The sequence below is a fragment of the Pyxicephalus adspersus genome, chromosome 6, assembly GCF_032062135.1.
Source record: "Pyxicephalus adspersus chromosome 6, UCB_Pads_2.0, whole genome shotgun sequence".
Taxonomy (NCBI): domain Eukaryota; kingdom Metazoa; phylum Chordata; class Amphibia; order Anura; family Pyxicephalidae; genus Pyxicephalus; species Pyxicephalus adspersus.
The window spans coordinates 36934163-36951623 of NC_092863.1; the positions used below are offsets into that span (position 1 = coordinate 36934163).

Consider the following 17461-nt stretch of genomic DNA (forward strand, 5'->3'; position numbering starts at 1 on the left):
ATACAAAATTACAGAAAAATATACAAAAATATTTTTAAGTATTATTAGCTGACTGGCCCAAAAGAGAGAAGTCCCATATGTGTGCATGGGAGTTACATCATTCCAACCTGGCCAATCAAGATGGCTGTAGATCCCCAAACCCAGAGGAGGACCAGGTGAAGGTACCAGTACTGTCAACAGAGCAAGGAGAGGTAAGTTTAGTTAAAGAATAACAAGCAGCATTTATTTTATTGTTAAGGAGACATAGACTGTTCCTCCTACTATAATTTTTATTTTTGAATTGTAGTTACGCTTTAAAAGCAACTAGTGCAATTACCTGAATTCTTCTTAATATGAGTGTCTTGTAAGGCCCTGTACAGTAGCACAGGGATTGATAGATTGTGTGAGGGAAGCAGCACTGCCAGCCAGTTTGAGATATTAAATGCAAATATTCGAATATTCGAGAGGTGCACACTGGTAGGATAGAGTAAAGCTACGTACACACGTCAGATTTTTATCGCCCGATAATCGGCATCGGCCAATTATCGGGCGAAAATCTGCCGTGTGTACAGTCGGTGTCGTCCATCGTCCGGACGACCGACCTGCCGGATCCACGGACGATGGACGACAGCCGATCCTAATGAAAGGAAAGGGGAGAGCGCGCAGCAGGGTGCCGCTCCGTCGCTCTCCCCCTCCCCTCTCCATAGAGCATGAACGGTGCTGTATGTACAGCACCGTTCATGCATCGTGCACTCCCTTGTCGTTGGAAAGGATCGTGAAAGATCCTTTCCAACGACAAAAATTGGAAGTGTGTACGCAGCTTAAGAATGAGCATATAGATAACCTTATCAAGTCTGCTGCTTTGTCATTGTTCAGTGAGCCTGCTGACAATACAGAGAAAACCATTGTAACCCTTGTATAGTCTTTACTATTATTAATATTAATAGGAGAAAATGTGGGGTCATCAGCCTGTCTGTGATGTGTAAATCTCTTCAACAGATGGGCAGAAAGAACATTTTTTTTGTCAGCTTTCATATATGTATTTTAGATTGGAAAGACACACTGTCACTTTGAGCAGGTGGTGGAAGGATGTGGGGTGGGTAATGGAAGCTTTACAAAGACTTTATTTTCAGCATTATTGACTTGAAGAAAGCTGCAAGTGAACTAATACATTATGATCTCCATACTCTTCTAGGTAATTGAGAACACAAAAGTTAATGGATGAGTATGTAAGATTTTTAGAATTACAGGTCCACAATGGCAACGTACATATAACTCTCCATAAAGAATTCCTTTAACCGTCTCCGAAAGTTCTCAATTCACAAATGTCAGTATAGTTTCACCAATGAAATATACACATACAGAGAAGTTATGAATGTGTTGTACCTACAGAAAAAAAACCCTGTTAACAGAGACAATTCCTGATAAAAATAAATGTAGTTTATTATTGCTTTCTCCTTACCTATCATATCACGCATGCAATCTTTTGATGTCACCAGTTAGCCATTTTTCACTTTACACACTTTTACTTCAATGCATTGATTTATTTTTCTTTCTGACTCAGTCACAGCCAAGTCCCCACGGTCTCAGCATAAATCATTATCAAGTCTGTACATGCTGATTTGTGCATTCTGCCCCTTCCTCCTACCTAATAAATGTTTATGGTCATTAACAAATACAATAAAATGGATAGCACATCAATTGCAATCTTGTGTATGGTTCCATGTAAACCAGTCCTGTGAGTATAGTTTTTGATTTTCCATTCCATACACAAATGTCACACACAAGGGCACATCTTAAAAGGGCCAGAAAAACCCCCTTGCTTGCTAGAGAAAATAAATTTACTAAAATATTGAATTAACATCTGTCTCATTGCCAATTGTCAGGACTAGTACACACACTAATAAATTGGTTGGAAGTCCCAAAACACTGCACACACATTCTGTCCTTCCAATTGTTTTCTTCTTAGAGAAAGTGATTGGAATTGTGAAAGGATTGGATTGATCATTTATACACACAACATGACTTGAGTACTTTCAATTGACATTTGCCAACATGTCCAGTCAAAAATGTTGGATGCTAATTTCCCTTCAGATCTGTTTTTTTTTTTTTTTTTTTAGAATGGAAGTGAAAATTGGTCTTGGTGTAATAGGCCTTATTATCTTGTAATCTAAAATGTTGTAAAATGTACTGACAAAGACATAAAAGGTACATTTATTTTGTCATATTACATTTTAACTTCTAACATATTAACTTGCAAGTGGTCCTTTAACAAAGCCTATATTACAGGTTAGTGGTTCCAATACCTTAAATAATGATTATTTTTATTACTAATAAATCCAGATATCTATTTCAGTATTACAATATAAACGTATCAGTGGAGGAATGTAATTATTCTGATGTGTTGATCTATTCAGAAACCAAATTTGTTTTTCATATAAACAGCAGTTTCTATAGATCACTGGTTGAACATTTTCTTGGGCTAACTCTTCAAATCTCGCAGATCTTATGCCCAAAGCTTCCTGTGGTCTTATCTGCACACAGTGGAAAAATACACATCAATTTGTATAAATCAGTTTTTCAAACCAAACACAGGTTTTTCATTTTTTTTTTTTTATTAAAACCAACACTTTTTTGTTTTAACAAAACAATACTGAAAACACTCCCAACACAGTCCAATAACCTTAAGACTGGAAGGAAGACGGGATATATATAAAATATACATATAAAAATACTGCAGTCTTATTTTTAAAATCCATCAGCACAAAACTGAATTAGGTCAGTACAATTTTCATGGCAGCATCCTCTTCAAACAACTCCCTCCTTTCTCTCCTCAGTCCCCCACCTCGCTTGCAATGTCACAGATTTAGAAAATGCTTCTCATGCCAAGTGTGTAAAAGCTAAAGATGAAGCTGTATAAACAGGAGTTTGCAAATAAAAAGAATCGATAGTTACAGCCGAGACAAAATGAAAGGTAACAGGTACTGAGGGTCAACTACAGCTCTTTAAACTGATCACTTGGTCCAGGAACTAGAAACACATTGTAAAACCAAATATAGAAATACATTAACAGTTTATGTAAACTTAAGTTATGTGTACAGAAAATCCATAATTGTGCATCAAAACCAAGAATGTTTTCAAGGCCTAGATAACCAAGTTAGGAATATGTGCATAGAAGAAGACATAGTAGCGGACATATTTAAATGAGAACTATACTATTAATTTAGTTTTTTGGTTAGTGAAAAAAGGAAGGCACTTGGTACGTGCAGCCATGCCTAGAGGTGCCAGTTAGGTCCTCTTAACTCCAGTTGGGAGGTCACCAGTGAAGACAATGGTGTAAACTTTTATTTTTGGAAAGCAGAAGATATCTTAATTGTGATGGGAGGTTATTGATGGCCAAATGTCCAAGGTGCACTACACTACTGCAAAAAACTAAATTAATGTTGGTCAACCGTAATCACAAATCTATCATTTTTACTATGGAAAAAAAATTACCAAAATTCTACATCATACATATTATATTGATAATACCACACTTATTGATTGTCTATTAAATAAATAAAAATAAGACCATTTTTTTAATGAACCAAGAGTCTCAAACCTGATCTTTATCATAGGACATAAAATGTCAGCTTAAAATTGTAGTTTTTTGTTTCACTGGTACATCTCTCATTTTAAAGTCCAAATGTATCTGTGTTGCCTGACATCCATCCTTTCATAACTGCTTTATGTAGTGTCAAAATAATGTGCAGATTGCAGGGTGAGGAGAAAGAACCTAAAAAAAGGATTCCAACTCAACAGCTGTAAACTCGCAATTTCTTTTTTTTCAGGGACACCTTCTGAACCACAGAGCTAATAAGACCTTTGGTGTATTGAATCCATTTAAGGAAATATTTTCTTGCTAAAGAAGCAGAAACAAGGTGAACAGAAGGTGAAATTCTGTAAACATATTATACATTACAAAAACTTTCCCCTGCAAAAAACATTTAGACCTGCATTTTCCAAAATGCAGAAGGTGATGACTGTAACCATCATTAGGTTCCTATGTAGTGATGCCAGCAGCTGTAACACTTATATATGGTGGGTCCAGCACTACATATTTACTAAATTAAGCAGTGTTGATGAGGGAGTTTTAGAACAGCCATGTGGATCTTGTACGTGTCATAAAAGGGTGCCTACAAACAGCCACCAAACGTTGTTAACTTTTGCGGTGATGTCTGACTGTCTTACCATGTCTCAACTAGTCTTATCCAAGTGTTGCAAAAGGATTGTCTGCATTGGCACTTTCGAAGATCATTCTTTTTTTTCTATGTACAAAAAAAAGTGTTGTGTATAGTTTTGCAGGTGCCATAAAAAATTCCATCCTTCATCTGTTCTTCTACTATCACACAAAGCAGGTATTACAAGTAAAAACATTGTATTTATCAGTTCACATTATTCCTCCGAGCGATAATAGTTTGCATATGGCAAAAGGAACACAGCACAAGCTTGAATAAAGACGATAAAAAAAAAGGCAGTTCAACCATATTCATAGCTGTCCCTTATCACAGTTGTATTGATGTGTCCACATTGTGTTTGTGACCCTCGCTTGATGTCCATAGAGAGTTGGGATGCCTACAAGTGACAGGTAACGGATTACAGTTCTTCAAAGAAGGCCACTCTGCACTGTGTGCTCTGCAATGTGAGCTGCAGGGAAAGAAACAGCATTAATAGAATATTAAAGAAATGGAGGCCAACTTTAAACACTAAAACAAAAACAAAAAATCTGCACACAGGAATGGAAGCTAATTTAGTATTAGTGCATATGGATTTTGTAGGTGAACAAGAACTTCCCCAATAAAAGCTCCTTCCAGGCTATATATATATATATATATATATATATATATATATATATATATATATATATATATATATATATTTGGCCAATAATCACAGCCTATAGGGTATTAAATAGAGGTGTCATTTTACTTTGACAAATTTAATTTAAAATACAATAAATATACATAGTTAAGTTATCATGGTATCCATGTTTACTGAGGAGACAGACTGTAGGAATGTGGATGTTAGGAATTTTAAAATCGATTTGCTGTGGCAGTGTAAGTATTTCTACAGTTCCATGCAAGCCTTTGCTAGTCCTATCCCACTGGACTAAAGCGTGCTGGTTCTAGTCCTCTGGATCTTCTCATAGCTATATTATAGCACATTTTAGGGTTAGTGTTAATTGTGCAAACAGCTATATTATTTACACATTTCCCTTTATTATCAGGAAAGGGGGGGTTGTTCAGCGAATTTTGATATAACACTTGTTCAGGGTCTGTAAAAGTTACCTGTGCTTTTACCATGAATTTTAAACACTGTCATAGGCAAACAAAAATTATGTAAGCATTTGACAAACACACAAACACACACACACACACACTCATTTATCTAGAACGCTGGCACTGTCAACTATCACAACAATTTGTTGCATCCCAAGCCCATTCCTATTTGTATGGAATATAAAATGTTTCTCTGGGACAGCGAAGTTTTTATTGGTATTGCTGCAAAAACAACTGGAAATTTATTTATTCATAAGGCTTTGCATCAGATTCAACTAAGCTAGGAATTATGTCAGGAAATCTGCTTTCAGCACAAAAATAGCGCACAACAAAATAATCAATCTTTAAACGTTATGGATTATCAATTTGGTGGAAAACATATTCAGGATGACTTAAATACACGTACAATTGCCAAATACAATACAAACACAGACTTGCAGGAGAAAGCATTGTTATGGAAACAAGTAATACCATCATGCGACAAACAAAGAATTTAACAGTGCTAGATGTAAGAGGAAATGATTAGGCAAAAATCAGGCAAATTCATCCACAGTCTTCTCATATCTTCCTAGTAAGACATTTTGGCTGTAGACCCCCTACAGCCATCACCATAATATGGAATTTTTGTTCAATTGTCCTGATGCAGGGGAAAGCAAAATATTTATTGTAAAAGAACTATAGTAACACTGACAACTGAGCACATCTGAGAACACAGGTTTGGAATCAGACGTTGATTAAAGTGTAAGCACAGACAAAAATATACATATTTCTTTAAGTTTTGGAAAGAGTGGGAAAAGTTTAGAACCAAAGATTTTAAAGCTATTTAGGATCCCTTAGATTTTGACACGGCATCCCCAAAGAAGTGGTAAGGGGAATTATAGGAAGGAAGAAGCACATATTACAGTATATCATTGTTCTGTACATTCTTTATCATTCAAACACAATGCTTTTGGGGGGACTATCAGGAGAGGGGGGGGGGGTATTGTAGACAGTGGCAGGGTGGAATTTTGCTGCCTTTGTCATGGTTTGGTACAACAACTACCACCTGAATGGTTAGAGGAGAATTCTTTCTAATGGAGGTCTGTAGATCAGTGAAAACCTGACAAGGATACTAATCTTTTCCTACTTTTAACTATCCAAAAAAAACCTTTGAGCTAATCTGGTAAAATGAGGGATGCTGTACATACCTATCATGTCATGTGTTATATAATGTTAATAACACTGGTATTAACAGATACAGAATAACAGAATTTACTACACAGCCAGATAGAGGACCTCCTTATTCCATCTCAGATAAGTGACCCCTTTTTAACACCCCGGAAACTACCACCAGATATAATATAGTAAAACTAAGAAGCAGTACCTTCTGTATTACAAGAATGGAGGATGAAACAATAAATCCTTTTGTAAATAAAATGGTACATATATACAATTTGTCTGTGTATGTAGCAATTCAAAGTGTCAATTTTAAAGAAAAAAATATGGTTGACAAATGTTTTAAACATTTTTTGGTAATTTTGATTCTCATTCTGCAAAAACTCCGTGTAACTCAGGGGGCTTGCATGCTTTGGTTTGCACAGTGCATCTTGTGCAGACTGAACATTTAGACTCCAGGGGAGGAGGGTCCATCATTGAGTCATCATTCAGATGACTCATTCAGCTTTGTGTGTGTTTGTACCTCCAGATCCAGCTATTCTCAGACTTACAGTTAATCAGCAGTTGAAAACCCTAAAGTACCAAACTCACTCTTGCCACCTGCAGGCTTGAAAGCTAAATATGATTTGCTCTATACAATATACTACATTTACCCAATTTAAAAAAAAACTAATTTGAAAATGGATGTGTCACCAATGAACCGATTACAAAAACTTAATACTGTATTTATCAGTGGTGCCATTGTTGTCAATGCAAGGACTCTTCACACTGTAGAAAGAAGAGGGTTTATTGTTGTAACAAATATTGTGGTATGGTTATAATGTATAAGGTCTATGTTTTTTTTTTAAGTTTCTTATATAGTGTGGAGGTATAACTTCCTGTGATGACAGCACCTCTACGTTACTGTTAGGTCATTCAAGTGATACTCCACAGCAGCCTTTCTCAAGGCTTGTTATTAATGTCCAGGTCTTCAGGAACCCTGATAATGTTTATAATATGCCATGTTCATAATACATTTACATCTTACATGGTTGGTCAGTGGAAAGATTGGGAAGCTTTTAGATCATTGGTGTCAGTGTTCAGAGAGACTCTGGGTGCTCATGGCTCATGGAACCTCTAGCAACTCTAGGAACCCACCTCCTTGCTCCTCCCCGACTACATAAAATGTTATAAAGGGATGTTTGTCAAGAGAAGTTTGGCCAGCAGAGACAGAAATTAGATCCAAAAATTGAGAGATGTGATATATAACGAAGTTGGGTCTGAGCAAGGAAAATTTCCAGTTTAAAAACACATTCTGCAAGAGAATAAAACATTAATGGAAAGAAGAAACCTGTTAAATTTTACCTGTTTAAAATTGTAAAAGTAAAAGCACAACAAAATATGATAGTGTCAAAATTCTGGTAAAAAGAGCTGGAGGGGATCTTGTATTCCACTACTTCTTAACCAGAGGCAACATACATATTATCTTATGATTTAGTATCAGTCTGAGAACTTGTGAAGACAGATCAATTTAGCTCAAATGATCTGTGTCTCTTTCTTGCTGTTTGTGCATTTTGTTTTTCTAGTCATGGACTGTAGCATTTACGTTCCAAATGTACATGCAGTAAATTTGCTTTAGCTCAGAGGAACGCACACATCAATGTGTCAATACTATCAAGGTGCTGAAAATTATTTATTTATGCTATGGTGCAGACAACACTAAAGTCTAACAAACTCAGGACAATAAGGATAAACAAAGCCAAAAACATTTCCAAATATCTATCATAAAATAAAAACGCAAAGATACATTTGCTTTGAGTCACAAATTATTAAAATGTAACACCTTTATCATGATGTCTTCAATAATAGGCAGCACATGGGCAGCACGGTGGCTCAGGGGTTAGCACTCCAGCCTTTGCAGAGCTAGGTCCTAGGTTCGAATCCCACCCAGGACACTATCTGCATGGAGTTTGCAGGTTCTCCCCGTGTCTGTGTGGGTTTCCTCCGGGTACTCTGGTTTCCTCCCACATCCCAAAAACATGCAGTTAAGTTAATTGGCTTCCTCCTAAAAATTGACCTTAGACTACATTAACCACATATGACTATAGTAGGGACATTAGATTGTGAGCTCCTTTGAGGGACAGTTAGTGACACGACTATGAACTTTGTACAGCGCTGCGTAATATGATGGCGCTATATAAATACTGTATAATATTAATAGGGACATCTCATTTTAGTACAGTTTATCTGCAATACAATGAAACACAACCCCATTAACACCGCAAGACTTAGAAAGGAGGCCACCTAAGTACTTCTTAAAAAAAAAATTGTTAAAAATCTGGTGTAGTATCTTACTAATGCAGTTAAGTATTGTAATCATTGTAACTCAATGAGGAAATTTCATGCTCTAGGGTAAAAACGCTTGTGATAATTGTCAAAGATTTTCCAAGAGCCAGCAAAAATTAATATTATGTTTTCTTAAAAGCTATTTTGAGAGCGCAGCAGTAACCATACAGGGAAAAACCATATGTACCGTAGTCCACCATTGCGAGTCCTCACTACTTGTTACTGCTGTGCTAGGCATTCAGTGTGTGATGTTCTCCCAAGGTTTTTTTTTTCAATTGGTATTATGATGATAATTACGATTGATTTTAATCGATTTTTGCAATTGACAAGTATTCAGTACACTCAGATTTGTTTTACCTATGTTTCACTGGTTTAAAGGTGGGCGCTTAATCTATTTTAAAATCAATGTCCTTTATTTAACAGTGCTGCCTGCATTTGCCACAAAAGCACTATGTTGACTCGCGAATGCTTGGGAAATCATCTGATCCTGAAAGTTGCTTGGCTGAAAATGATTGATGCAGTTTGACCAAGCTATAGATTCTACAAGGAGAGGTTACCCACAGAAACTGACAGCTGGCAGGCCCGCATACACTGTCCATTTACCAATGCCTTACTTGACCTCAATTAATCTTCGTGCATTTCAGATAAAACAAATTGAGAATCCCCTCAATGACCTTCATTACACGGCTACTGGAAATTTACTGTGCTAGCAGTCTAAAAAAGTATTTCTAATGGCACACACAGTACACAAAGAAAGTAAAACGCTCTAGTATATATATTATAGTGGAAAAAAAATTGTATACGGTTTTATTTCTTCAAAAACTGGAAAATATCCGATTAATCTTCCTGGGTTAAGGAGGCATTTCCCTACTGACCACCAATGGTTGGAGACATGTCCCCACTGACGCCAATGTAAGGGGAACATTTCTCGGTTGAACACGATTTGGAAGGGGCATTTTCCACTGGTTTCTTTACAGAGCACTATTAATATTTGATCTGCATTACCTATACTCTGGGTATTGACCCTTTACCATGACGCTTATTTGTTTATTATTAGATAGAACTAATCTGTTAAGAGCAGTAGATATAGTAATTGGCACAGGTTTCCAGAGACCTTAAGCGTCTAAGGCTAAGTACACACGTGCAATAATTGTCGTTGGAAAGGATCTTTCACAATCTTTTCCAACAACAAACAACTGCACTAAGCAAGGTTCTGCTCTATAGAGAAGACAGGGGGAAGAACGAGTGAGTGGCACACGCTTTGTTCCTTTCACTTGCATTACGAACGCTCGTTGTCTATGGATCCGCCAGGTCAGTCGTTTGAACGATGGACAATCACTGTACACACGCCAGATTCTCGCCTGATATCAGCCCTGAGCCAATTTTTGAACAAGAACCATTGCATGTGTGTACCTAGCCTAAGACTTCAAGGGTTACGAAATGTTGGTTTAAACAATCCATTAGGATAATCTGTTGACAAATGTGTGAACACAGATTTTCTCTAAATATTTCTCTTCTCTTTGTGGCTACAAAATTAATCTAAAAGAATAAACATTCAGAAGAAACAGTTTGATGTTCTTTATTGGACCATCTGGAAACATAATGTTTTAGATTTTCAGAATGATTTTAAACTAGAACAATTAACTAGAACAAAGCAAGTACATATCTGATAACAGTGTCTGAAATACCAGTCCGACGTTCCTCAGAACAAACAGCTAGATTCCATATAACACTGAAAAAGGACAGATGGTACAAAAGAAAGAATTTAACCAGTTGCTGTTGGGCAACACAGACAGTTCTCATTTCCAGCACTTTATTAAATGAAGTCAAAATTAATACTCGGTGCTGAAATATGTGTAATTTGCCAATTCTGGCTCAGTCTGGTGCACATGTGATACCCATCAACCATACTATAACATAAATGAGAATAGCACAGACTTAGTATTGTAATGCCATTTCTCTTCCTGTGAATGACTAACCGGAGAAGATGTTTTAGGGATTGAGAAAATACAAAATACCGGTGCATGATTTATAATAGTGACGGGACATATTGTGATAAAATTACATATGGGTAAAAGCCTACAATGTAGAAATCTGTGTGGACTGCACAACAAAAACTAGCAATCAATAACCAATTCTCATCTCTCACTTGTCAGGAAGCATGTAGATAATCTCTAATCCTTTGGAAGCATGCTAGATAAAACAGATGACATAACCCATATTATATCTGCCACCTCAATGCTCATTATGAACAAATAGGTATAGTGATAGCTGTATGATGGGGCAGAAATGTTCTAGAAAACAATTTGCTATAATTTAACCAAGCAAAAATGCTACAGCAGGATCAGATTTCCATTACTCGGAGAGATTAGCCACATGACCTCCACTGAGTATAAAATACTAATAAAGAATTTTAGGAAATGAACAGCTGAAGTGACAGCCACTAAAAATGGTCTGAACAGATAACCCCTGTTAAAAAAATATTCATTGGATTATATATGGTGACTGTTTACTGAGATGCTCTAAAGCCAATCCTATATTTTAGTTGATGCCCTCAAACATTTAATTTGAAACATCTAACCTGGATATTCATCTGAAACATCAGAATCTGGAAAAATCAAGATAAGAAGTTTTTGCATACACCTTGGACTGCATAAACCTAAACTTGTTTTTCTATTTATTGAATTACTACAATGTGGATTTAAAGCTGCCCCATTTTCTCATACCAGCCATTCTGTAATACACTGTATAGCTGCTCAAGGAAAAAAAGCCCATGTTGAAAAATACCCCCATGCCACTAGATATAACCAAATGTAGGAACCACAACACTTAGTAATATACTGCTACAAGGGAATTGGTCACACATCATAACCCATACTACTACTACATTCAGCTCTTTCTTCCCTGAAACATGCACTTCTCATTAAGGTTATTGACTTTTTCATGTATTACAGAATGTAACATTTACATCCTATCACAGAGATACCCCGATCTGTGCTACTAAGACATCACGAGAAGTCGTTAACCAGTTGTATCACACATTGACTGTACTACATTATAAACGAGTCAAAAAATAAATATTTAAATGGCCAAATAGACATGATACATATTTCAGATGATTCCCGGCTTGCAGGCCTAGGCCTATGTGATGGAAATGTGTTAAGGATTCTAAGTGGTTATACAGGCAGCTGGAGCACACACTAGGAACACAGCGTTTCTGCTCTGGTGCACATTGCAATGTGTGCAGGGAAAGAAGGCGAAGGGAGGGGGATTCCCCAGGGGCGCCTCCGGCTGCCCCCATTCTCTCTGTCGCCCAGCTCGGCTCTCGCATCCAATTAAGACTGATGCTGGGCGGCTGGCTTCCCCTGAAACATGGAACACCTCGTGTGTGAGAAGAGGAGGCGGCGGCGGCGGGATGGGGGCTGTGGCAGAGAGGAAAGCCCTGTAAACGAGGGGAGGGGGTGCTCATTGCTTTGTAATGCAGTTCCTAATACCTGTTTGTGGAATCCATTGAACATTACAAACCAACTGTACGAAACTGAAACGAATAATGTTCTACAAACCCACATACCTATAGAGTCACATGGTATGTAATGAGCCCAACAAAAAGCATAAAATATGAAAAAAAACAAGCACAGTTTGAACACTCTGCATAGGAAAAATAAAGTAATCATTTGGAAATAAAAATCTAGTATTCAAAAGAAGCTACAGAAAATGAAATGTGACCCTGCCCGACACAATTGAGTAGCTTTCTTAATTTTACAACTAGTGTTAGAAAAATCAAGCTAAAAGCTAATTATTACAAAACGACAAAAGCATTGGTGTATATGCATCCAGCGTATGGACCATATAGCACTGCTGATTTATTACTGGGAGATGAACAGCAGCACAAGAAGTGGTACTGAATGTTAGCGGAACAGTAAGAGAAAATATAGTCGGAGGCCCCAGAAGGAATTAAGATAGAAATGTAGCAGTATCTGGGTAACCAGGTATGGCAGAATCCAAGCAGTACAAATAAGAAGCTTTCATTTACAGTACTGTGACAAAAGATAGTGACCAGAGAAGACACTGCAGGGAAAGCAAGAAAAGGACTGATAACAGAAGGTTTAATGGTGCAAGGAAATCTTATACTGAGTAAAAGACAGCAGTGTCAGCACAGCAGACGGTTTAGTGGGTAAGAACGAACTGAGCAATATTCACACTAATAAAAAGTAGACTATGAAAAATGAATATGAGCACTGCAGGAGAGCACAGAAAAATAACAAGCAAAAAACAGTGATGACAATACGGAGGACGGGCTTCACCAAGAGAACATGAACAAAAGAAATGCAGTTAATGTTAATGATAAGCAACAGCACTTCTCACTGCAGATAAGAAGTAGGTGCCAAAAGGGCCAAGTAAAAGAAAACCAAGAAGCATGATAGATTTTGCAGAGAGCAAAGATTTAAAAAAGGCAGATGATAAAAGAAGTATGACAACAGTAGATAACCTCTGCATAGGTGTCATTCCTCAGCCGAAAGTATCAATCAGTCCAGTGCAAAGTTATTCCTAAAACCTCTCAAAATACCATAATAATGAAATTCAACGTTTACAGTTAGGTCATGTTCAGACTAGCAGTATTTTGCCATGGTATTTACCTTCCCTGTCCAAAACTGGGTGCTTGGCATCGTAACAGGCTGGCACTGCTGGGATTTTTCAGGCATTTGCAAAGGGCTGTAAAAGCCCAGCAGACGGTTCCATTTTCTTTCACGTTTTTGTCAATTGAAACCACTTGTTAAGATGTAAAAACACTTGGTAAAGACGGCTTGCAAATAAAGAATACCCAAACAGACCCATTGGCTCCAATTAAATATTTTTTGTTTCCAAATAGTTTTGACCCCCCCTTTCATACACCTGTAGTCTGAGCATACTCTTATCATACAATCTAGGCCTTGCATGACAGTGTACAAATGTGGGCAGCATTTATAGGTACCCTTACAGCTCACTATAAAAAGTGTTTTATGCCTCCTGAAAAATGATAAAATGAAAAGCAGTTGTATATTGTATACCCACATGCATTTGACAGCATATTGAGTAAAGCAAAATATGTACTGCTTCATTCAACAAAGATGCTTTTAAATGACTTTTAAATGATACAATCTGATCTCCAAGGTCAAGGTCCATCAGTGTCTGATCACGCCATTGGTTTTGAGTGACAGTGGGCTCAATAGAAGAAGACCCAGGAGGGCTCCAGTGATGAAAGAAAACATTAAAACAAATGACTGAAGTTTGCTGAAAATATGTATTGACAAGTCACATTAGTTCTATGTCGACAAAAAAAAAAAATTAGGCTTGTAACTCAAGAAAAGAACACCATACAAAAACATTGAGGAGCCTCAATCATTTTTGGGGCTATTTTGGCAGGTTGTAGGAACTCCTTTATCAAGTTTATCTACATTTGAATACTATATAAATGAATGACCGAATGTATGTTGTTACAGGCAAAATAAAATCCTTTGTAACTGGTGTTTTTTTTTTTTTTTGCTTGTTAGACACGTTTCTACTGTACATGAGCAAAAGAATCCTAGAAACATCTACCAATTCTTTGGAAGCATCTGTTAGATGCTGATGTATGAACAGTTGTACTAGAGTAAAATGGTTTGTCACCTAATAAATATTGTGACCAAAAGACCAACCCACACCTGATAGACTTAAAGGTTGTGAAGAATAAAAAGGTCAGTGTAACTGCATTTACTTGGAGTAAAAAAGTGGCAGCATTAAGCAGATGTTTTGAACATCAGCAGATATTGGAAACACATTTCATATACATGGGTATGGGAATGGACACATGTTTCACCAAGAATAATGGGTGGTGAACAATCACGGAGAATGATACAACACTCATTTTTGGCTGATGCTGTATATGGGTGGAAATGCCATACAGAGTTTGATCAACAGTATTTAGAGACATAGGCAGTTACAACTATTTTATTCCACCGGTTTGTAGTATTTGGAATAGCCATTCACAACCAAGGGTCCTCCAGTTGTTGCCAAAGGTTACTTAAGCTGTGGCTGATTTACTTTCCATAAGATGGAGCTGCATAGTTCTGTGCCCAACACAACTTGGACCATTCACATGAAACCAAGGGCCTTTTTAAGCTCTCTGTAAAAGGTGGCATTCTGACCCACTGGCAACCAATGCAAATAGCATTTTTCTATTGATTATAGCAGGGATTCCCCACTGATCGTTGTTTTAAGGGTTCCTCAGGGGGTTAAAAGATTAGGAAAGGCCGATTGAGAAAATATATGTTTTAGTAATTTAAAATGTTTTTTTTTTGTGGCCTAAAATGTGCATTTTAAAATGTGTGAAACAATTTTCTCAGGATGTAATGTTAAGCATAAAAATATTTAACTAATAACTAATAGTTATGATGTTTCACTTGATCTTACATGATCTTTTGGTTGTTGGCCACCAGTAGATGGCGATGTGCCCTCATGGTATATGTGTAACAAACTTATGTTTCTTGCCCCTGATGGCAAGATTTGTTACATGCCCGGGTATAAACATTTATTCGTTTTCTAAAAAATGTTGGTTTATTTATATCGAATATATGCTTTATGTGGGTCATAGGGAGATGGTGGGGAGGTTTTTCAGCCTGTACTTCTGATTTTGTTTTGGTAAAGCCTGCCATGGACATGAGTGCCATGAGTTTCTACTGTAATTCTAAAACCTGCCTTAGTTGTAATACTTGTTGTAGGAATATGATGTTCTCTTTAGTATCCTGAAAACAAAGACAAGCAGAGGCAACTGCACAGAGCTGGATCATCACAGATAACTCATTTTAAACGAATGTAACCGGAACACGCACAAGGCAGGACAGCATTGCAGAATTTGGAGTAAGGGTTTTTCCCGAGGATCTGTGTCCATGCAGTTAAGTACCACGGGTTACTTTCCCATTTATACATATTTTTTGACTGAGAGGTTTTCATATGAACCCCAATTTAGTGAATAGAATGTTAACCACTTATTGGTTCTGATACAGTATATTCATGTCACCTGAGATTTTACTTTACTCTTAGTAAAGTGTATACAATACAGTGGACTCAAAGTGCACAGTGCACATGACTGTGTGTTCCAATATTGTGCATGCTTCTGGAAGAAACTTTCTGATTGGTGGTGTAACAGGCACTTGCAAGCCAATCAGTGTGTAAAAACGCTAGTTGATATATAATAGCTATATATATAGTTTATATTATACAATAATATGAACTATAATAAAATAGTCTGCAGGTGTCAATAAAAAAATGCAACAAATGCTTTTACTGTAGTACTTTTCTAAGTCATATGAATGATATGACAAATAATGAAATGAGAACGAGAACACTGCTCAAAACAAACATGCAACTTTCTTCTCCATAATCAAATAAGTTTTACAAAACAATACTGTCAAAATAAACCATAGCTTGTTCTTAAAACAATAATGTATGTTTTATTGAGTGATTATTTAGTCACTGTCAAATAATTAGGCCCATGGTAGAAATTTAAATCTGTTCTTGCATATAAGGGATATACAGAGCCGATGTGGTTAATGTGAAAAGCGGAATAAACACACTTGAAGTAAAGCAGTACTGCTCAGAACTGTTGCTTTTGATATTCTACTTAGCCTTCCGTGCTGGAAGAAATATGGACTCATGTAACAACAGTTAGTGTTACAAAGATGTTATTGACAGTACACACACACACACATACACAATACCTGGCACACACTATGGGTCACGCTCAGATGCAGACAGCTCTCCTCCCCTGACAGGAAAAAAGAAAAATGCCAAAGCATGTGAACAGCGAACATCATTATAGGAGACTGGCTCACAGCACCATGGCTGTCACATACAGTGAGCAAAAAGTTTTGTTGCATAGCAATATTCATCTCTCCTCCTTACTAAGCTTGTGATGGATTTGGCATAAAGGCCCAGGGTTTATCTCTAAAGCAAACTGGATGTTATTAAAGAAGATAGACAAGTTTCATTTTTTTTATTTAGCTTTTTTTTTCTGAACATGACACACTCTTACTATAGTACAAAATCTTTTACTGTTAGATTTGCATACAGTCTCACCTGCCAACACTCAGCAACCTTTAGTCATGAAACATTTAATTGTTTTGCCAAAGCCAGGCCAGAGTTTGAGGCCACCAAGAGATTCAAATGTATTATACTGATCTAATTGACCAAGAGAAACAATTTGCTTTTACTCCAAGTTATCGCTGGCTGTTATAATCACTTTATGTCTCACCTTTTTGATTGTATTTTGTTTGCTTCCTGCATTCTCGTGCATTATATCCATTGCGCTCTCACGTTCCTTTAACTTAAGGGATTCTATTTCCGTTTTCAGCTCATTCAGCTGTTCTTGCAGGTGGCGGCTCTTTTCCATGTACTCTACCCTGAGGAAAAACAAGTATGTATGTAAGCAATCAAACATAATGAAACAACATATCAATAACGAGGATGGCACTATATTCCATTCATAATCTGTTTTTTCAATCAAGCAAAACATTACCAATTATCCTCTTATGTGATGTTAAGATTTTTATTTATCAAACCTTACACCACCTGCAGTAAAAAGCTAATTTTGTTCAGACATTTGTAGAAAGATTTTATACACATGTATGTATGTATATATATATATATATATATATATATATATATAT

General features: G+C 36.8%; 1 protein-coding gene across 2 annotated transcripts in view; it reads right to left on the reverse strand.

Moving 5' to 3' along the window:
- Nucleotides 1-2573: 2573 nt before the first annotated feature.
- NF2 (NF2, moesin-ezrin-radixin like (MERLIN) tumor suppressor) overlaps nt 2574-17461 on the reverse strand; it is a 47573-nt gene continuing 32685 nt past the window's right edge. The window contains exons 16-18 of one of the 2 annotated variants that reach the window (XM_072415289.1): nt 17047-17194; nt 16514-16560; nt 2574-4665 (exon numbers count right to left, since the gene is read on the reverse strand). In XM_072415289.1, the coding sequence (XP_072271390.1) occupies nt 16537-16560; nt 17047-17194 (172 nt within the window). In that variant the 3' untranslated portion in view covers nt 2574-4665; nt 16514-16536. The remainder of the gene's footprint in view (nt 4666-16513; nt 16561-17046; nt 17195-17461) is intronic. The other variant, XM_072415288.1, reaches the window with a different exon arrangement.